The following is a 23,705-nucleotide window of genomic DNA, read 5'->3' on the forward strand; positions in this document are numbered from 1 at the left end:
ACAAATTGGACATCCTAGAATAAATGGATAAATTCCTAGAAACATAAAACTTCCAAAACTAAATCAGGAAGAAATAGAAAATTTGAACAGACCAATTACCAGCAATGAAATTGAATCAATAATCAAAAACTCCCAACAAATAAAAGTCCAGGACCAGATGGCTTCACAGGCAAATCCTACCAAGCATTTAAAGAAGAGTTAATACTGGGGTGCCTGGCTGGCTCAGTCAGAGGAGCATGCAAGTCTTGACCTCAGGGTTATGACTTCAAGCTCCACATTGGGTATAGAGATTACCTAAATAAGTAACACTTAAAAAAAAAAAAAAGAGTTAATACCTATTCTTCTCAAACTATTCCAAAAAGTAGAAGAGAAGAAAACTGGCAAATTCATTCCATGAGGCCTGCATTACCAATACCAAAACCAGATAAAAACACTACAAAAAAAGAGAACTACAGACCAATATCTTTGATAAACATAGATGCAGGAATCTTCAACAAGTTATTAGCAAATAGAATCCAACACTACATTACAAAATTTATTGATCAAGTGGCCTTTATTCCTGGGATGCAAGGGTGGTCCAATGTTCACAAATGAATCAATGTGATATATCACATCAAGAGAAAGGATAAAAACCATATGATCATTTCAATAGATACAGAAAAAGCATTTGACAAGAACAACATCCATTCATGATAAAAATCCTCAACAAAGTAGGTTTAGAGAGAACATACCTCAACACAATAAAGGCCGATATATGAAAAAAGCACAGATAATATCAAACTGAGAACTTTTCCCTAAGATGAGGAATAAGGCAAGGATGTCCCCTCTCACCACTATTATTCAACATAGTACTGGAAGTCCTAGCCAGAGCCATTAGACAAGAAAAAGAAATACAGGCATCAAATTTGGGAAGGGGGAAGTAAAATGATGAAATGATACTATATAGAAAACAAAAAGACTCCATCAAAAACTACAAGAACTGATAAATAAATTCAGTAAGATTGCAGTATACAAAATCAATATAGAGAAATCTGTTGCATTTCTATAAACTAATAATGAGGTAGCAGAAAGAGAAATTAAGAAAACAATCCCATTTGTAATTGCACCAATAATAATAAAATATCTAGGAATAAACTTAATCCAGAAGGTGAAAAATGTGCACTGAAAACTATAAAACATTTATGAAAGAAATTGAAGATGACACAAAGGGAAAGGTATTCCATGCTAATGGGTTGGAAGAACAAATATTGTTAAAATGTCCATATTACTCAAAGCAATCTATAGATTTAATGCAATGTCTATCAAAATACCAACATTTTTCACAGAACTAGAAAAAATAATCCTAAAATTTGTATGGAACCACAAAAGATCCCAAATAACCAAAGCAATCTTGAAAAGAAGAACAAAACTGGAGGCATCACAATCCCAGATTTCAAGATATAATACAAAGTGGTAGTAATCAAAACAGTGTAGTACTGGTACAAAAATAGACACAGGTCTGTGTAACAGAATAGAGAACCCAGAATAAACTGACATTTATATGGTCAACTAATCTTTGACAAAGGAGGCAAGAATATGCAATGGGAAAAATATAGTCTCTTCAACAAATGGTATGGGGAAAACTGGATAGCTAGCTACATGTACAAGAATGAAACTGGACTACTTTCTTACACTGTACACAAAAATAAATTCAAATAGATGAAAGACCTAAATGTGAGACTTGAAGCCATAAAAATCCTAGAAGAGAACATAGGGAGTAATTTCTCTGACACTGGTTATAGCAACATTTTTCTAGCTATGTCACCTGAGGCAAGGGAAACAAAAGCAAAAATAAACTATTGGGACTATATCAAAATAAAAAGCTTCTGCACCGCAAAGGAAACAATTAATAAAACTAAAGGCAACTTACTGAGTGGGACAAGATATTTGCAAATGACATATCCAATAAAGGGTTAATATCCAAAATATATAAAGAACTTATACCCAAAAAATCCAATTAAAATTGAGCGGAAGACATGAGCAGACATTTCTTCAAAGAAGACATACAGATGGCCAACAGACATGAGAAGATGCTCAGCATCACTCATCATCAGGAAAATGCAAATCAAAACCACAACGAGATGTCACCTCACACCCATCAGAATGCCTAAATTCAAAAACACAAGAAACAACAAGTGTTGTTGAGGATGTGGAGAAAAAGGAACCCTCATGCACTGTTGGTGGGAATGTAAACTGGTGCAGCCACTGTGGAAAACAGTATGGAGGTTCCTCAAAAAATTAAAAATAGAATTACCATATGATCCAGTAATTGCACTACTGGATATTTACCTAAAGAATATGAAAAACTAATCCAAAAAGATATATCTCCCCCTATGTTTATTGCAGCATTATTTATAACAGTCATATTTTGGAAGAAGCCCAAGTGTCCATCAAAAGAAGAATAGATAAGATGGGGTGTATATATATATATACATATGTGTGTATAAACATATATATGTATATCTACATATATGTGTATATCTACATATATGCAATGGAATATTACTCAGCCATAAAAAAGAATAAAATCTTGTCATTTGCAAAAACATAGATGGAGTTAGTATAATGCTAAGTGAAATAAGTCAGAGAAAGACAAATACCATATGATTTCACTCATATGTGGAATTTAAGAAACAAAACAAAGAAAAAAGAGACAAGCCAAATAACCAACTCTTAACTATAGAGAACAAAGTGATGGTTACCAGAGGGGAGGTGGGTGGGAGGATGAGTGAAAGAGGTGATGGGGAGTACAGTTATTAAAATATATATATATATATTTTATGTATATATATAAGAGTACACTTATTGTAATGAGCACTAAGTATAGAATTGCTGAGTCACTATATTATATACCTGAAACTAATATAACACTGTATGTTAACTATACTGGAAATCAAAACAAAATAAAACAAAGAAAAAGACATAATTGAGAATAAAATAAAGAATAAAATATCTAATAACAATAATAAGGTGATAAATAACAAAAATATTAAAGAGAGAATAACTAAAAAAGACCTAGAAAATGTTTCCTAAATGATCTCCAAGAGCGCCAAAAAGCAGAAAAAAAAAATCAATGAATCTATATATATAAAATTATATAAAAATAAAGGATTTCTCACTGGAAGGATGCAGGAGAAATTAATACAAAGTAAGGGAGACAAGTTGGGTTGAAGGAAATTAGTTTGGATCAAGATTTCTCCATATTGACAAATGGGGATTAAGAGGTACAGACTTCCAGTCACAAAATACATAAGTCACAGAGATGAAAAGTACTGCATAGGGAATATAGTCAATAAGATTGTGAAAATGTTGTTTGGTGACAGATGATGACTACACTTATCATGATGAGCACTGAGTAATATATAGAACTGTTGAATCACTATGTTGTACATCTGAAAATAATATAACAGTGTAGGTTAATTATACTTAAATTAAAAATATGTAAAATAAAGAAAAGATTTCTCCATATTGACCTCATTATATTGTTTCTATTTTTGAAGTATGTGCATGTATTACATATTCAAAATAAACATTTAAAAATTAAAAAAAAAATCTTAATGAAAAAGCCATGTACAAAGTTAAAAGGCACTTGGGAAAAGATACTTGCTGGATTCTGCAAAACTATCTGACAAAATTCTGTGACCCAGAAACTTTGCTCCTGGACATAAATCCCCCTCCTCGTTCTTATATAAGTCCATAAGAACATGTATGTTGCTAGTACCTAGAACAGTGCTTGGCACACAACGAATATTTGATATTATTTATTGAGGAAACTAATAAGTAATGGTGGCAGTGAGTTGGAGCTACTTTGGATAACCATCTCAAAATGGATGAATAGTTGAAATACAGAGGATTCCCACCATTGAGGGCTTTGCAGCACATAGATGTACACATAGAAACCAGGACTTGGTGTTAAAATCATAAGTGTGTGTTATAAAGAGAAGAAAAAGGGGCACCTGGGTGGTGCAGCAGCAGTCAGTTAAGGGTCTGACTCTTAGTTTCTGATCAGGTAGTGATGTCAGGGTAGTGAGATGGAGCCCTGCATTGGGCTCCATGCTCAGCACAGAGTCCGCTTGGTATTCTCTCTCCCTCTCCCTCTGCCTCTCATGCTCGTGCTCTCAATCTCTCTCTAAAATAAATAAATAAATCTTTAAAAAAAAAAGAGAAGAAAAATGGGGACATGTAACTCAACACCATTTATGCTAATGAAAAATAAATTGACCCCAAACAATGTACATTTTCAAGCAAAACATTCAAATAAAATACACAAATTAAAGAAATTAAAATGGTTGCCTATGATGGGGGATTAAGGGAATAAATAGGTGGATAGATGATGGACAGTTAGATAGATATAGATAGATAGATGATAGATAGATAGATGATAGATAGATAGATAGATAGATAGATAGATAGATAGATAGATAGATGATAGATAGATAGATAGGCCGTAGTCACACTTTAGTCACCAAAAAGTGATTAACTGAGTCTTCTTGACCCAAAGTTTAGGGGGGATCTGACTGTGACACATTAAAAATGATTACAAATACTTTGCTATGCCTTTCTTTGAGAGATAGGGTATAAAATCTCTCCTTGGTTTTGAGTTTACATTGATGATTTGCTTAACTAGGAGAATGTGGCTGAAGAGGCATGTTGGGATTCCCAAGTCTAGCTCATAAGAACCCTTGCAGCTTCTGCGCAGGCCTCTGGAAACATTTGCTCTAAAGCTTCCCCTAGAGCTTCCTTGATAGTTTTCTGAGGACCTTGAGACCACTCTGCTGGAGAAGCCACAGATAAGCCCTTCAGTTGACCATCCTAGCACAGGCTGGCCTTTGGGCCATCAGAGCAAGGTGCCAGACATGGAAGAGAAGCTATCTTGGACTCTCCAGACCAGCCATGTGCCAGCTGAATACCACTGAGTGATTTCAGTCAATGCCATATGAAGCAGAGGAAGTATTCTGCTGAGCCCTGCCTAAACTTCTGACCCACAGAATCATGAGATATTAAAAAAAAAATGTTCTGTTTTAAGCCACTAAATTTGGGGATAATTTGTTATGCAGTAATAGAAAATGGGAATGAAGACAAACAGATAACAAAACCTGACTACGACCAACTTTAAATACCAGGAATCGAGGATAAAATTATGAAGGACTGAAGGATTAAAAGACAAACAAAATGGTTTACATTCTGAAACAGCTTCCTACTGTGAATCAGAGTCCTTCAAATTAAGGATGCTACTAATATCCAGTTATATCTACTTAATTGTTCTCCTAGTCTTTGAGAGCAAACCTCTTATCCTTTCTGTTTTTGGCTCTTACCCTCTGTGCCTTGCTCTAATTTAAAAGTCCCAAGTCAGAGGAAAATATATTTCCTTAGTCTGTGCTGCTGAATCATCCCATTCATATATACATAGCAGGTGACAGAAAATGGTCTAATTTTTTAAAGTAATTAGAGAAGCTAGATATTTCATAAGAATATAGAATGTTGGAGTTGAAATTAGAGATCATCATTTTCAACTGCCAATTTAATGAAAATATTCAATACCTGAAATATTGTTACTTTCCCAGGAGAAAAAATCTACATGTTTATATCTTAAATCCAACATTTCTAATTTACTTTATTACTTTTAAAGCTAAAGTCCTAGACCTGGGGTCTTGGGCTCCTGTGAATTCCATAAATGGGAACTAAATCTCCCATGAATTCCAAATCAGCATGAATAAAGTTGTGTATATATGTATCTAACTGGGAATGGTTTCATACACTTCATCACATTTTTGAAGTGGTTTGTGATCTCTGTTCCAAGTTAAGAAACAATGCCTTAAAGAAAGCCAGACATATATTCTTGTATAAAAAAAGTGTAATTTTATTATGCAAATGTTTTTATCACATATCTGTTATTTGTCAATAACATTTTAAATAATGACCTTTCTAAAAATAACAGGTTATGTATATATGTATAAAATATTTGACCCTATGGGGCACCTGCATGACTCAGTCAGTAAAGCGTCTGCCTTTGGCTCAGGTCATGATCCCAGGGTCCTGGGATCAGAGTCCTGCATAGGGCTCTCTGCTTAGTGGGGAGCCTGCTTCTCCCTCTCCCCACTGTTCATGCTCTCTCTCTTGCTATCTCTCTCAAATAAATAAAATCTCTAAAAAAAATAAATAAATAAAATATTTGACCCTAGGTCAGTGTTTCCTTATATTGTTTTCTTCAGAAATTTATTATTATTTATAGTTCATTAAATCCTTAGTATGTCTCAGATACAATTCCAATATTTTTGTATTCTTTATCTCATTCACGATAACAAAAATGGGATCTGTGAGATAAATGAAAACCTCAAAATCTCAAAAATGAGATTCTGTGAGATAAACATTATTTAAATTACTACTTTATAGATGCAGAAACTGAAGCATAAAGAGATTACATAATTTGTCCTAGGTTACATAGCTAGTACTGGATTATGACTCTACTTCTGATTAATACATTCATGTATGTTTGATCAAAAAAGTTGAAATATTTATTGTGTTTATGTTTTAGTTTACAGAGAAGGCAGGGTAAGAAGGGAGAGCAGTTATTGGTATATTCAAGTAAAAGGAAATTTTTAGAAGATGTAGAATAAAAAAAAGTTGGAAGCAGGAATGGGAAAACAGGGGTTATTAGGCAAAGATCCTAGGATAGGAGAAAAGAAGACAATGGATAACATGCTCAAAGCTTTATCTGTGGGAGACACCAACTACCGTTCCAAGTCTTTCTTCATCGAAATTTAGTGCCCTTCACCATGATGAAACCAGGCTGACTCCTTACAATCCAGGGTCCTTTTCTCTTTTTCCACCTTTACTCATTCCTGTCCACTGTTCCCATAATTGGCATCCCCTCTTACCTTCCACTCAGCTGGACAATTCTTAAGCAAAGCACATTTATGGTACTAGTTGCTACCACATTTTCCCTGAGGTGCTTTTCTACTTACTCTCTTTTATACATATTTGTGAGGAATTTTCCAAGTGAGGCCAATAAATACCAGAAGACAATGGGAAATCAGACCATCTTGTAGCTCTTATTAGAAAGGTTCTACAGGTAAAACAAAAACAAAAACAAAAAACCTCCTTTCAATGTTAATGTCCCCAGGAGTCTGATCTGGGATGAAGTTCAGAATTAAATATAGAATCTTGGATGACATAGGTTTGTGAGAGAAAGATCTGGCTTTTAGTACCAGAATGGAATGGTATCTGAAAGTAGAAGAATAAAAGAGCCCTCGTTAGCCTCTCTGGTCCATGCCTGGGGAAGACTAGACTGACCCCAAAATATAATTAAGAAAGCTGTGGACCACATACAATGATACATTAAAAAGAACATTCACCAGAATCAGGTGGGAGTTATTCCTGGAATGCAAAGACAGTTCAATATTGACAAATCAATCAACATCATACACCACATTAACAAAAGAAAGGATAAAAATCATATGATCATCTCAATAGATGCAGAAAAAGCATGTGACAAGATTCAACATCCATTCATGATAAAAACTCTCAAAAGTGGGGTTAGAAGAAACAAACCTCAACAGAATAAAGGCCACATATGAAAACCACACAGCTAACATCATACTCACTGCTAAAAAATAGCTTTCCCTCTAATTTCAGGAACAAGATAAGGATGTCCAATCTTGCCATTTTTATTCAACATAATACTAGAAGTCCTAGCCACAGCAATCAGAAAAGAAAAAGAAGTAAGAGGTATCCATATTGGTAAAGAAGAAGTTAAACTATTTGCAGATGACATGATACTATACATAGAAAATCCTAAAGAATCCACCAAAAAACTATGAGAATTAACTAACAAATTTGGTAAAGTGGCTGGGCTAATATGGTTAATTAATTAATACAAAATTGATATGCAGAAATCCATAGTGTTTCTATACACTAACAAAGAAATTACAGAAAGAGAAAAAAAAACAACACTATTTATAATTGAACCAAAAAGAATAAACTACCTAAGAATAAACTTAACCAAAGAAGTGACAGACGTGTACTCTGAAAATTATAAAACACTGATCAAAGAAATTGAAGATGTCACAAACAAATGGAAAGATATTCCATGTTCATGGATTGGAAGAGTTAATATCATCAAAATGTCTGCTTTACACAAAGCAAGCTACAGATTAAATACAATACCTATCAAAATACCAATAGCCATTTTTTTTTTTTTTTTGCAAAACTAGAACAAATAATACTGAAATTTGTGTGGAACTACAGAAGACCTTAGATAGCTAAAGCAATAGTGAGAAAGAGGAACAAAGTTGGAGGTATCACAATTCCAGACTTCAAGATATACTACAAAGCTGTAGCAATCAAAACAGTATGGTTCTGGCACAAAAATAGACACATAGATCAGTGGAACAGAAGAGAGAGCCCAGCAATAAGCCCACATTTATATGGTCATTTAATCTATGACAAAGGAAACAAGAATAAACAATGGGGAAAATACAGTCTTTTCAATAGCTGGGAAAACTGGACAGCTACAAGGACTACTTTCTAATACCATACACAAAAATAAACTCAAAATGGATTAAAGACCTAAATGTGAGACCTGAAATCATAAAAATCCTAGAAGAGAAGACAGGCAATAATCTCTATGACTTTAGCCATAGCAACATTTTCTTAGATACGTCTCCTAAGGCAATGGAAACAAAAGCAAAAATAAACTATTGGGACTACATCAAAATAAAAATCTTCTGCACTGGAAAGGAAACCATCAACAAAACAAAGAGATAATAAACTGAATAGGAAAAGATATTTGCAAATGATATATCCAGTTGGGGTTAATATCTAAAATATATAAAGAACTCATACAACTCATCACACACATACAAAAAATCCAATTAAAAATGAGCAGAGGACCTGAATAGACATTTTTTCCATAGAAAACTTATAGATGGCCAATAGACACATGAAAAAAATGCTCAACATCACTTATCATCAGGGAAATGCAAACCAAAACCACAATGAGATAACACCTTACATCTGTTAGAATGCTTAAAATCGAGAAGACAAGAAACAACAAGTGTTTGCAAAGATGTGGATAAAGAATCCTCAAGCACTGTTGGTGGGAATGTGAATTGGTACAGCCACTAGGGAAAACAGTATAGAGGTTCCTCAAAAAATTAAAAATAAAAATACAATATGATCCAGTAATTTCACTATTGGGTATTTATTCAGAGTAAAAGAATACACTAACTTGGAAAGATATATGCAATCCTATGTTTATTGCAGCATTATGTACAACAGCCAAGATATGGAAGCAACCTAAGTGCCCATCAATAGATGAATGGATAAAGAAAATATGTTATATATACATAATGGAATATTACACAGTTATAAAAAAGGATGAGATTGTGCCATTTGAAGTACACATGATGGACATAGAAGGTATTACGCTAAGTAAATAAGTTGGTCAGATAAAGAGAAATACCATATGATTTTACTCATAAATGGAATCTTTAGAAAAAACAAATAAAAAGCAGAATCAGAACAATAAATAAAGAGAACAAATGGATGGATACCAGAGGGGAGGGGGGTGGGGTTCAGCAAAATGGTTGAATGGAAGAGGGAGATACAGGTCTTCAGTTATGGAATGAGGAAATCATGGGACTACAAAGCTGGAGAACACAAAGAATACAGTCAACAATATTGTAATAGCAATGTGATGGGACAGATGGTGGCTATACTTGGGGTGAACATAGCATAATGTATAAACTTGTCAAATCACTAAGTCGTACACCTGAAACTAATGTAACATCATGTGTCAACTATACTCAAATTAAACAAACAAACAAAAAAAAACCCCATAATCAGAAAAAAAAACCCTACAAGTTTTATGTAAAAAAGTAACTACAAATTTTATGACACAGCAGTTACACTCCCAGGAACATACCAACATAAATGCATTCGTATGTTCATCCAAGGACAAGTACACAAATTCTCATAGCAAGACTGTTCATAATAGCTCCAAACTTGGAAATCACCCAAATGCCCATCAACAAAAAGATGAATCAATATAAAGTGTTATAGTCACATAATGGAACTCTACATAACAATAAGAATGGTTCATCTACACAACATTACGCCAAGCAAAAGAAGTCAGACATGAGCACACAGTGTCTAATTCCATTTCTATAAAGTTTAAGAACAGGCAAATCTATGATCTTAGAAGTCAGATTTATGGAAGGGTAGTAGCCAGAAGGGGCATGAGGGACTTCTAGGGGCAGGAGAGGTAGGAGGCTTTGGAATGTTCTGTGCTTGATGCTGGTTACACAGGTGTGTTTGGGGTGTGAAAATCTATTGAGCTATATACTTATAAACTATGCACTTTTTTGAATCATGCTGAACTTCAGTAAAAAGTTAAACATTTTTTAAAAACTAAGGAAAATTTTGTGGAGAGTGAGAGTGGAGAAGGTGGGTCATAGAAGATGCTAGTATATTTACAAATAAAACACAGCTTTCATGCTATGGTTCCTATTAGGCCATGTATTTGTAACTTCTCACCTAACTACCACACTCCTCTACGACTCTACTTACAGCCATGGGGAAAAAGACTGCTGTAAGCACAATGTGGTGTCGGACACAAATGAACATTTCTGGGCAACATATCTGTTGAACCTATGCCTAAGAAGCCCGCCAAGAGGCCCCACACCTCATCGCTTTCCTTCCTTGTTTATTTCTTTGTTAATAAAATATAGTGACTCTAAACACAGGAAAGTCCAATGGAAGAAAATAGAGCATAGCCTATGCAAAATCTCCTTAGATTGTTCTTCAGCCCATCAGCATGGGCTTCCAAGTTTTCTTATTTTATTTGACAGTGAAGAAGTTATATTTTCATTATCAAAGGTGGAGACTCTAGATTGGTTAACTGTTAATTTGAGATGATAAATTATGTTCCCAGTTGTGTACTTTACAGATTTGACAGGGAAAAATCTAACCTCAATATATAACTTTTCCTGAAAATGTCCATTTTTCAAATATGGATTCACAATATTCACAGAAATAAGCCTGATATTGCATAGAGTTCCTCAAAAATAGGACCTATGACTATGAAAAATATTTGATTTTGATAATATTTCATCTGATTTATGTGTTTTATTGTTGAACACACAACCATCAAGATGTCCACTAGCAGTGCAACTATCAGGCAGATATAAACATCAGTAAGAAGAAAATGTGATTTTACAATTTTGGGGTTGACCAAATATAAATTACAATAGATGCCACAGGATTTTAATGGCAGGAGTCAGAAAGTGTATGGATGTCTGTTATACATATTCTCTTGAGAAGGATTTCATAATGGTCTGAAATTACAAAATAATTTTATAGGAGAACTTCTGAGTTTTGGAAAGAAGGATGCTGGCAAATATTATTATGGCATGTTTACTTAGTTTTCCAAACGTGGGGAAATCTGCTATCAGATTGTAACCTATAATGATATTTCAATCAAAATGAGAATTTTATATGGTTTTACCTTCCAATATATTAAAAGTAAGGCACTTTTATTATTGCTAGAGAAAATACAATATATTAAACAGCCAAAAATGAGATTGAAATTAGTCAATATCTCCCAAACAATTCTGAATCTGGAAAAAAAAATACACACACACATACACACACAAATGTATGTGTGTGTATATATATGTATATATATATATGTGTGTGTGTGTATATATTCTTTCTCATGTGGAAAAATATATATACATAAGTATGTCTACATATGCATACATACATTTTATTATGTGGAAAAATATATATTCTTATATCACTACATGTATTTCATATATGTATATCAGCACCATTTTTCTTTTGCTGGTATAACCAAGAAATTGAGTAAGTTTATACTCTATTTTGTAAATGAAAGTTTAAACTTGCTACATATAAAAAATGAAAAAGTAACCCTACTATAATCACACAAATTAATAAGAAGATATTGGCCAATACATTATCAAGATGAATCAGAATTCAGTGACATTATTGTATCTTCAAAGAGATAGCTTTTAAAAAACTAATTGTCTCTTTGTAGATAGAATTTCAAAAAAGGGCATTTATTTTGGGTGTCAGAGAAGTCACTGAACTAGAGCATTTACTTGAAACTGACAGTACAGAAGTCTAAAAGACTTATGGATTTTCTCTAGATTTTGGTAAGACAAGACTTTGCCTCCACAGAAGTCTACATCCTGCTCAATGCCATAATGATTGCTATCTCTGTCAGTGCACTTAGCCACTTCCAGAGATAGTCACTTCCACATACAGTTTATTCAATGCCTCATAAGCAGAATAACTAAACAATTACTGTTCAAATCAGGACAATGTTGTGAGTGAAAGGGGATTCTATTAATAATTATGCCCAGATAACAGGCATGCACCATGACTGTCCTAAACAAACAATTATATATAGTCACCCTTCTTCAAGGCTTCCTGTGTCATGGTTGAAAAATTTATTAGAAGTTTTTCATTTTGAGTTGAAATCTGTTTTTTTTTTTTCAATTTTAAACCAGGTGCTAATAAATGTAGTGTTTTTATTCATTGATATGTAAGTTTCTCTGACAGTAGAATTTGAGTTAGAAAGAGAGTTCTGATAAGAAATCAAATCCAACCTCTTACTCAATTCTCATTAAAGCATCTCTAAAAGACAGACATCTAGCCTCTGTTTGAATATTTACCAGGACAAGAGGCTCATTGCATTGCAAATCAATTCATTATATTTCTGGAAAGCTTCTTGATCAAGAACTTAAAATTGCTTATAATTTCTTATCCTCTGCATCTGTACAAGTGTCTAAGCTCTTCCACATAATATCCCATTTTAGTAAAAACATTGCACCATCTCTTACCTTATTTCCCAAAGCCCCCCTTCCTTCCACTGTTGTTTATATATCATAGATCGAAGACTCATTACATATAGTTACATCTAATTTGGTGTTCATTTTGATCAATTAAATAACTTATTCAGACACTTGAGAACTAAGTTCTTAATTCTGATGGGAATTTTTTATCAGAAATATAAATAAATTATGCTAAAATAATAGAATATCCTAAACCATTAAGTTGTACAAAATCCCTAATCAAAGTTCTCAAATTTTGTTAACTGAGACGTTGCACCAAAAATGCACAACATTTATATACAAAACAGTTTTTAAAAAATTAAAATAATGTCATAATGGAGCTCATTTAGTAATGATAATTTTGACAGAATAACTTTCAGTCATAAGAACACCATCACTATAACTTCATTTATCTTACTTTCAACCATATAAATTACAAAGATTTAACTGTTTAATATATTTTATCGATATTTCCATATATTTAGAATATGCTGTAAGTCAAATTGCTAATATGTACTATTTACATTTTTTTTGCTGAATAAATAAATAAATAAATGAATAAATAAATAAAATTTACTTGCTAAGCCAAACTAACCAAAAATAAACGCTGATCTGAGTTCTTCATTTTTTTGTCACTTTATTTGTAAAATATAACAATCTCTTAATTTTGGCTCATGTCTCTTGCAATTAAAACACGAATTAGTACTTACTTCATTGACCATGTATGTGTGCACATGGTCTAAAGTAGAGCTTTTGCATCAGGTGGCTTATAGACCATTATCAATATGGCGGCCACCCGCTCTTCAGGCATTGACAACCCAACATTAACAGTAACTACTTCATATTAATGCTGCTTCTGGTAAAAGCATGCAAAAAGCCTATTTGTCAAATAGGCATCTTAACTTTTCAGAAACTGTTTCCACCTTCCTTTGCAAAGCCCTAACCCTGTCTCCCTAATTCACCTTTCCAGCCTGGCCTATAACTATTGCCCCACATTCTTTTATACCAAAGACTTGCTGCAAAGCTCTCTTTACCTTACTACCCCATTGGATAGAGATAACTATTAACAATAGCGTTTTTATTTTCTAAATAATTTGTGTTAACATGCTAAAGGAGAGCTACTCCCAAAAGACTATAAATTATTAGGATGCTGAGGTAATCTGTCATTAGCGTTTAATATCTGGTAGGCAAGTATATGGCTAGTCTTTTTATTTGTATTGTTTTATTTTTGCAAAGGATTATTTAGATTTAAAGGAGCCTCAATTGAGAAGTTTAATGTACTTTCTGTCATTATTGGATCTAGAAAAGACTGTTTCCTAATTTTCTAAAGGTTATCTTTGACTCTGTTCACTTTTCAGAGAGTATATGTAAATAAATAACTCCAGAACTGAACTAATAATTTATTTAAAATAGCTACAAGATGATGATAACATAGACATCCTGGCAAAGATAATCTACCAGAACACCTAATGCGGGGGACTGAGCCTGAGAGTATTTGAAATAAGAAATGTGCAGTTTGTAACCATCTGACCATCAATAACTTTATGTAAATGACTACTGCTGAGTGTCAGAGTGAGCCATTCAACTGAGTTAAGAATTTAGAATTGAAACTTAATGTAATTGATTATATAAGTGTTAAGCCATTCAATTTTAGTTATGCTAAAATTAAATAATGAAATGGGGGCACTCTGAAGATGACAAGATGAAAGTCGGTATGATAAAGCCTCTGTATGTACCTGGATCATGTTTGATCCATATTTAATGCTCTTACATCAAATAAAAACTCTTAGCCAACTCTTGACAGTAAAAATCCATGCATCTTACACAAGTGTTCTTGATCATTTACACCAATTTGAAAAACGTTGTAATTTTCTACTTTGCCTAGTTGAACAAGCCTTAAGGAAATGAAAATTAATCATGACCATCCAATCAAGTGGGCTAGGATTTACTTATTGGAAACTTCAGAATATTGCAGAAGTTACACACACACACACATACACACACACACACAATGATTAGACTAGAGCTATAAATGTTTCATTTGAAGAAGCAGAAACTAAATGTATGAATAATTTTGGTATCTAAATTCTAGAAGGTAGTGATAATTCCGTGAATAAATCTATATTAGAACTTAAGTGATACTTATTCACTCTAGAAACTACCTAGATTTGGTAATGATAAAATCATTTGAGGGGCTAATTATCTGAGTTTCTGAGTTGTTAATCGAAGACTGAGGATACAATGATTCACCCTTACTGTTCAAATTCAATATTTTTGTAACATTCAATAAACATAATTTATACCATCTGTTTATTAACTTTATGGACCATGAATACAATTCAAGATACTTGGAAAGAATTACTGTAATGGGAACTGATATAATCATTTAATAGATTTATTTAAAATTATAACTGCCGTAGCTGATTAGCTATAGCTGATGTAACTGTTGAAGCTAATACTTTTATTTATGTTCCATGGATAAAGATAAATAATACTTCCCATAAGGAGAGTCATCTGATTGTGGCATTCTGCTTATATTATGACCCAGAGATCACTGAAATCTTAAAAAAAAAAAATCCCATGCATTTTACTAAACTCAAACTTAAATTGCTCAACAAACACTTCTGGAGCACTTAAAATTTGCCAAGCTTGGGGTGGGGGTGGGGGCAGCGCTGTTTTAACAAAAAATAATCCCTTAAACCATAAAGGCTAAACCAGCCAGATTTTACTTCAACAATTAAATTCTTTTTTAATATATCTTTTTGTATATCAATTGTTACAATATGTATAGTAGTCTGGGAGAAAACACTTGCAGTGGATTTAGCATAGAGAAGATTAGTTACCAGAATACATAAATATCTATGGATATATAAAAGGGAAAAGCTATCCAATAGTAAAATGAACAAATGATCCGAATAAAAAGAAGAAATCCAAGTAATAAAAAAAAGGATGTTCATTTCTAGTAGCAATATGAAAAAAAAAAACTAGACATACATGTAAATCTATATGCAAATACAAATAAATATACACATATATGTGCACACACACATAGATATGCAAAAATAAAAAGTATTGAAAATCTAGAGTGGTGATAGCACATTGTAAGTGCTCAAGAGTTCTGGTGGGATAATGGTTACGGTCTTTTTTTGATGGAATTTCTGAAAACATATACCATATGATCTAATAAATCAACTTCTGTGAATATATCTGACTAATTATAACAAATATCTAACACTAATTGAGTGTTTAATATTTGCCAAGCATTGTTCTTTATATATCTTTTTTCATTTAAGTCTCAAAAAACTTTATGGGGAAGGCCCTATTATTACAATTCCCATTTTATGGTAAGGAAGCTAAGTATAGATAGGTTAAGTAAATACAGAGGGGTTATGTGGAGCGAGGATCTAAATTAATCCAGGCAGTCTGCCAACAACTCTCTCTCTTAAGCTGCTATGTTCTTCAGAAATACCCTGTCAGGTTCACAAAGATATTGTTTCAAGTATGCTTCTTAACTATTTTATAATAATAATAGATAACTAAAACCTGACAAATGCTTGTCTTTACTGGGATAATTAAGTTTTAATATATCCATGCAATATAATATTACTTAGTTACAAAGGTGGAATCATATAATCCTATGTGAATTATATGTAAAACATTATAGGACATACTACCTAGTTAACAGAAAGGAAATTAAAATAGTACCTGTTATATGATCATATTTACTTAACATATGTATATATATGTCTGTATATGTATGCCAATGCATAGGAAAAGGTTTTGAAGGATAGACATCAAATGCTTAACAGAGGGTTATTTGGTGGAAGTGGTGACTGAAACATATATTTTGTTTGCCTCTGACAAATATAGTAAGAAAAAATTGAGCTCAATGAACTCTAAAAACAAAACCAACCAAATAAGCAAAACAAAACAAAAACAAATATAGTGCCTTTATTCACAGAGCTTAGTGGAGGGAAGAAATACTCTAAAAATGCATAAATCCTACAACAGGGGAAGCCACTGGAGTTCCCAGGAAACTAAAATAAATGTTGGCCACATTCCAGATTTTTGACTTTCTGGTAAGTCGTGGTACTGTTACTTCTGGTAACAATTAAACGATTATTAGGTAAGTGAGAGATCAAATGAAATTTACTTTTAGGAATGTCCTCCAGCAATATGGTAAAAGTAGGTGAAAAGCGGGCAAGCTTTGAGGCTGGAGGTGCATCAGGATAATCAGGAGTTTTTCCGGATGCGGGATGACTGGAAGAATGAGGATAACTGAAGGCATTTGAAGAAACTTAGCAGGTAGACTAGAAAGGAATTAGAGATTCATTTGATTTTGATGCTTCTAAGTTGAGAAGGAGAAATCAAGGAAAATGTAGGGAGTTCACATCAGTATCTCTTTTTAAGAGATGTGCTCCCCATGTATTAAGCACTTAATTTCATTTTTCATTTAAACTAATTAAATGTGATGATGTAGATGGTTAACTTTTTAAAGGCGAAGGCAACATCTTTTCTGTGTTTGCATCCCCCCCTCCCTGGCATAGTACAGATCAGGAACTTAATAAATACTTACCCAATGAAGATAGAAGCAAAGAAGTATTATCATAAATACACAAATAAATACCCATAAAAGGCCAATAAAAATCCCAATGATAAAAATTGACCTAATGTCTTAAAGAATTCAAAAGTGTTTAACCGTAGGAAGGAAAAACAGTTGTGGGTCCATTGTACCAACAATACTGAGTATAGCTCTCATCCCTTACTTGCACATTTAGCATTTCATGGTATCGCCCAGATAACTGAATTGCATGTTATTACAATATAGCATATTAAAATGATTTAGAATTTCTTCCTCATCATATCATATTCACTAGGTGATACCATGGTTGATGCTGCTGAAAAAGTGTTTATTAAATGATAAAAATACAAAATTCATAGGTGCAAATGTACTTTATGTTCAGAATTGCTGCACTCTTTTCAGATGAATTCATGTGAACCCAAACAAAAACTGATATCCCTGGATTATTAAAAAAAAAAAAATCTGCATGTGGCACATTTTGCAGGGAACATCAAACCTGTGCTTATAAAATCAGCCTGAAACCACATTTTTATGACTTATAAAAGAAATTAGGCCTTATACTCAAAGGGCTGGTTATTAAATATTTTATCTTTAAAAAAATCACCAGGCTGAAAAACATTTGTATTTCATAGATAAAAATTTCAAGAGATAGAAATGAATATAGGTCTTGAACTTTAATAATGATCCAAAGATGGTGCTAACAAAGACTGCCTTTGATGAACTGATTTTTCTAAAGTATTTTTAAAAGGTTAGCAAATAGAGTTAACTTTCAGAATAAGTTCAAGGGTGTGTTTCTAAATGTGTGGTTTCTGTTTATCTGGAATACAGATCATAATGCTCCAGTACTGCCAAAGGAAAATAAGCTGTTTTCCCAGTTACATACAAATACCTTTAAAGTATGTTTTGGGCATCTTTAAATTCTATTTTCTATTTGATTTTCTGCTCAAAACAGGAGCACAAGCTGTCCATTAAGAAAAGGAAGAACAACCGGAGATTATGTAAGGACAGCTGCTTCTACTCACCATGTCAATTGATAACACAGTTAGAAATCCACCTCTCCCAAAAAGAAAATCAATATTTATAGAACAGCCGGTATTTCGAATATATGGTTAGTGTTATAACCACACTCCATTTTAAAGTTCTTAAGCTTTTTACCTGCGACCAACAGGAAAAATTGTTGCCATTTTATAATGGGGTGCTCTGTGAAGTGTTTTCTGCTTACATCACTTCATTTCAAAGGATTTGCTAGGACAATCAGATTGCCTCAAGCTGAAACAGCCCAATTACTAGTAAAAACTGCCTCAGACCTTAAGAGTCTACAGGGCTTTAAAAATCAGTGATGCTATAGTATTTGCATCCTAAAAAAGGCAGCCAAAAAGCAAATAAACAAATGTTGAAAATGTATTCTTCAACGCTATTTCAAAGTATTTCTACTCTTCATTCATATACCCATTAGAGAGACATAATTAGACTCTGCCAGCTCTGTCAATATGGCCAATGGCTAATGGGCATAGCCAAGACAATTAGGACATACAGTAAATATTTTGAAAAAATAAATCAGATAAAGGTAATTCACATACATAGTTATTTATACATCCCATTGTAACGTCAAATTAATGGGGGTCATGAGAAAAATAAAAATCAACATGTGTAAAAGTAATCTTAAGTTTATGGGCTCTTGTATTATGCTGCTCTATTACAGAATGTTATTGTCTACCTAAATTGTGTCTGTTTGATTTTATATTAGTCCTGGAAGGTAAGATTGTATTACTGTGTGGGCCTATAATTATGGTGTAATTATCATACCCTAAGAACACGGGGTAAGCCAATGGGACCTTCTTTTCGGTTGGCAAACACAGAAGAATGACATCGTGGATATATGAAGAGCACTTTTCACCTCTCTCTTATCAAGGGAGTCCTTAATCAGGGCATCAGAGAAGTGGGACAAAGGTTGCCAATTTGCTGCAATTCTTGTGAGATTCCCGGGGATAGACCAGATATCCATGGAGAATTCAGTAGAAAAGAAGAAAAATAAGTGGCTTCCTTTTAAAATGCATTCATTCATTTGGTCATTCACTGAGTCTTCTAATTATTTAACACATATTTTTTCAAGGACTGCACAGTGCCAGGAAAGTTGCTCAGCACTATAACTACAAGTCTCTGGATGTAGAGACATGTAATAAACATAAAACAATATGGTACATAGTAATACTTTTTTCAGGACAGAGCTGAAGCAGAAACCAAACAATAAAGTAGGTAGGCAGTATTTTATAGGGTATATTGAAAGGAAGCAAAGTTGTCAGAATTCAGTTCATAAAGACTCAGTACTTAAAGATGGCATTTTGAGAAGCTGCATAAGAGGAGAATAAGATTCTGTAACAGAAGCCCTGATGTAAAAAATGGGAGTCTCCTCATAAAAGATGCCCAATATCTTTGGCAAATTAACAGATACATGGAGGTCCTTCTAGAAAGAATTACAACAATTTCCTCAGCTAGATTATTAAGGAAGTTCTAGAGAATTAAACAGAACTCAATATAAGCTCTTTAGAGTTTTTCATAAATACATGTGTGTGTTTGTGTGTTTCTATGTATATTATAGCAAAGCATGTGACTCTAAGTGTAGATGTCCATTCATGGATGTCTCTACTATCCCCGTACACCAACTACTCTCTTTACAAACTTTTCTGTTACTCAAGGCAATGAAAAATAGAATCCCAGCAATTCTAGGTGATAGCAAAGAAATCCATGATTTTGATTATAAGAGTATCAGAAACCATCAGTAATAACTAAAATAGTTACTCACTCAAAAAACATTCAACACCATACAAGTGACAGATTCCTGACTTCCCAATACAATACATTTTATCTATTTTTGGGTGATCTGAAAGTTGCCCAGGGCTAGAATTGTTTTTGAAGTCCAGCTCTAGTTTCCAGTTTACTTCCTTTCCTTTTCCGCTGGGAAGCAATTTATTGTTTTGTGTTTTTGGTTTTTCCTCTTTGCCCATGCTACAGCAGGCAGGTCCCACGCTCAGCAATGCTGACAGTTTCTGAGACATACAGAAACATAAATGCCCCTTAGGAAGTTCTAGATATTTTCAGCATATTCCCCAATTGTTCTTTTTCTGCTTTCCAAAATACCTTTCTGGATTTAAATGAGCCCATCTCATAAGAACAATAAGCTTCCAAATGATATTTGTTGTAATGTAAAAACTACACTTTCCAGAATATACAAACAGTCCCTGTTGAGCAACATAAAGTCAATAGTTGCAGATAGCAAGCATTCCTTTTTGCCCTTTAAACTCTAAAGCCTGTCATTTCATTACAGTTTGAGAAATGGTTCTACCATTTGTCTGCCTTTTTCACTCAATGGGAAATTATACAAAAGACTAACATACCACTTTTTACAAATAATATTCATCATGAGTGGATATAATACACATGGTGGCAATTATTCTCAATTGCTTGTATTCCTGAATATAGGTGTATATAATCACACATAACACATTTCTTTCTTCCATTACTCCTTTCTTCATATTTGAGCTTATAAATTTCTAAAGGTAATGATTTGAATTCAGGAAGTATTATCAAAAGAAAATGAAAAGGTTATATAAATGTCACTGCCTTGCTACGAATTTTACATGTTCTTGCCGAACTCAACTCTGTGAATATCTGGACTGGCTTTCTACTATAAAGAGAAATACATCTATGCGTGAAATAGTGTTTCTGACAATAGCTTCTTGACATAGAAGAAGCTTGAAAACGTGTGAAAAAAATCCTTTGCCTAATCACACATTTACACATGCATTGCCCTCATTTTTCTTTCCTATAGTAATACTGGATCTTAATAAGAAAGTTCATACTGCTTATTGCCTCTTTATCTATAAAAGAAGAGCTTTCACAGCCTCATATATACTTTCAGAAATCAGAGCATGTCAATTAGAACCCAAACTGGTAACAGTCAACAAAACTAAAAGATAGTCAACAGAATGGGAGAAAATTAACAAGTCAGGAAATGACAGATGTTGGCAAGGATACAGAGAAGGGGGAACCCTCCTACACTGTTGGTGGGAATGCAAGCTGGTGCAGCCACTCTGGAAAACACTATGGAGGTTCCTCAAAACGTTGAAAATAGAGCTACCGTATGACCCAGCAATTGCACTACTGGGTATTTACCTCAAAGATACAAATGTAGTGATCCGAAGGGGCACATGCACCCCAATGTTTATAGCAGCAATGTCCACAATAGCCAAACTATGGAAAGAGCCCAGATGTCCATCAACAGACAAATGGATAAAGAAGATGTGGTATACACACACACACACACACACACACACACACACACACACAATGGAATACTATACAGCCATCAAAAAATGAAATCTTGCCATTTGCAACAACGTTAATGGAACTGGAGGGTATTATGCTAAGCGAAATAAGTGAATCAGAGAAAGATAATTATCATATGATATCACTGATATGAGGAATTTGAGAAACAAGACAGAGGATCATAGGGGAAGGGAGGGAAAAATGAAACAAGATGAAATTGGAGAGGGAGACAAACCGTAAGAGACTCTTAATCTCAGGAAACAAACTGAGGGTTGTTGGAGTGGAGGGGGGTGGAAGGGATGGGGTGGCTGGGTGATGGACATTGGGGAGGGTAGGTACTATGGTGAGCGCTGTGAACTGTGTAAGACTGATGAATCACAGACCTGTACCCCTGAAACAAATAATACATTATATGTTAATAAAAAAATTAAAAAAAATTTTTATTCTGGAAAAAAAAAAAAGGAACCCAAACTGGTTTTTCCAAACCATGTAATAGATTTTAACGTGAAAAAGAGGAGGTGAGCATGAATTTTTGTTGTTTTTCTTGTGGGTTACATAATAATGTCATTGATGACCACATGGCCTAAACATAAATTAGCAAAATAGAACTTTAAAAATTATTGTATCAGTACAGTTGAATTCCCATTGTATTAATTTATGCTTTGGTCTCTTTGTTTAAACTTTGAGATCTTGAAGGCCCCTGTGTCTTCTCTTTGTTTGTAGCATCTCATAATGTCTTATCTTATTTCCTTAAAAAACAATGTAATGTCTCAGAGGTTGTTTTTTTAATAAGTAATATGTTGGAAAAATTCTAGGAAATTATAAAAATGAGATCATTTATAATCACAGCACTCGGGTATGGAATTTCCTCACACATTATTTTTTTTCTTTTTTAATTCTTTAAAACATTTTTTAAATTCTTTATTAAAATTTATTTTCCTTTTAAATTCTTTTAAAATAAATTTTTAAAAATAAGTAGTATGTTTTATTTTTAAAAATTTAGAAAAGTATAAAAAGGAAAATAATGAAATTACTCACAGTCCCACCACCCAGTGATAGTCTACATTTACTCTTCTATTTCCATATCTACTCTCTGTAACTAAAGTAGGGTAATATTTTATTATCCTATATTATGCTTTTCCACATATCAATTAATGAGTAAATTGCTATGTCATTTAATATTCTTTAAAAATATACATTTTAATATCTGCATAATTTACCATCCTATATCTTCAGGAAATCATTTAGGCAGTAGAAAACATCTCTTTTTAAACATTAGCAAAATTTTTTACCAACTCAGCCAGCTTTATTTGTGAAACAAGGAAATCTAGGCTTACTTCTCCTTAAAAATATTGTTTTTCTTAAATTCAGCCAATACATATTAACTATATTTGGATCTCTCTGTGTACTGCTTACTCCACTTTTCTAGCATGATTCTTGTGCCAAGAAAGAAACAAAGAAAAAGAGAGTATTTAGGCCTGTGAGATAAGTGTAGTCTTTCTCACTTTAGATGAAAAATGACTTCATAGTACAACTTTCTCAAACACGATTTTCTGTAATATTATGGTGATAAACAACATTTTATTTAAACTAGTAGAATAGTAGCAATAATGAAACACATATTCCGCATGTTTAAAATTTTATTTTCCCCTGCAGAGGAAGAAATCATCTTTACCTGGGGATATGATATAGAAGAAATCTTTAAATTCATCCATCCAAACTTCTGCCAGTCTCCTGTTGTTCTTGTTGATGACATGACCAGTACCACCAGGAAAAGTGTAGGGAGTTGCCTTCCGAAAAACATGACCAACATGGGAGCAAGTCACAATCTCCAGAGAGCCTCCACATTGCCAAATCTGGGAAAAGGAGCAATGGATCTATCACAATCATTGTAAATAATG

General features: G+C 33.3%; 1 protein-coding gene across 1 annotated transcript in view; it reads right to left on the bottom strand.

The window, feature by feature from the left end:
• Window positions 1-23,705, bottom strand: part of GALNT13 (polypeptide N-acetylgalactosaminyltransferase 13) — a 404,828-nt gene that overhangs the window by 2,501 nt on the left and 378,622 nt on the right. Inside the window, exons 9-10 of the mRNA XM_081815482.1 lie at window positions 23,480-23,660; window positions 16,512-16,570 (exon numbers count right to left, since the gene is read on the bottom strand). Of these exons, the coding sequence (XP_081671608.1) occupies window positions 16,512-16,570; window positions 23,480-23,660 (240 nt within the window). The remainder of the gene's footprint in view (window positions 1-16,511; window positions 16,571-23,479; window positions 23,661-23,705) is intronic.

The sequence above is a fragment of the Leptonychotes weddellii genome, chromosome 3 (genome assembly GCF_054177405.1).
Source record: "Leptonychotes weddellii isolate Sample4059 chromosome 3, ASM5417740v2, whole genome shotgun sequence".
In the NCBI taxonomy this organism is placed as follows: domain Eukaryota; kingdom Metazoa; phylum Chordata; class Mammalia; order Carnivora; family Phocidae; genus Leptonychotes; species Leptonychotes weddellii.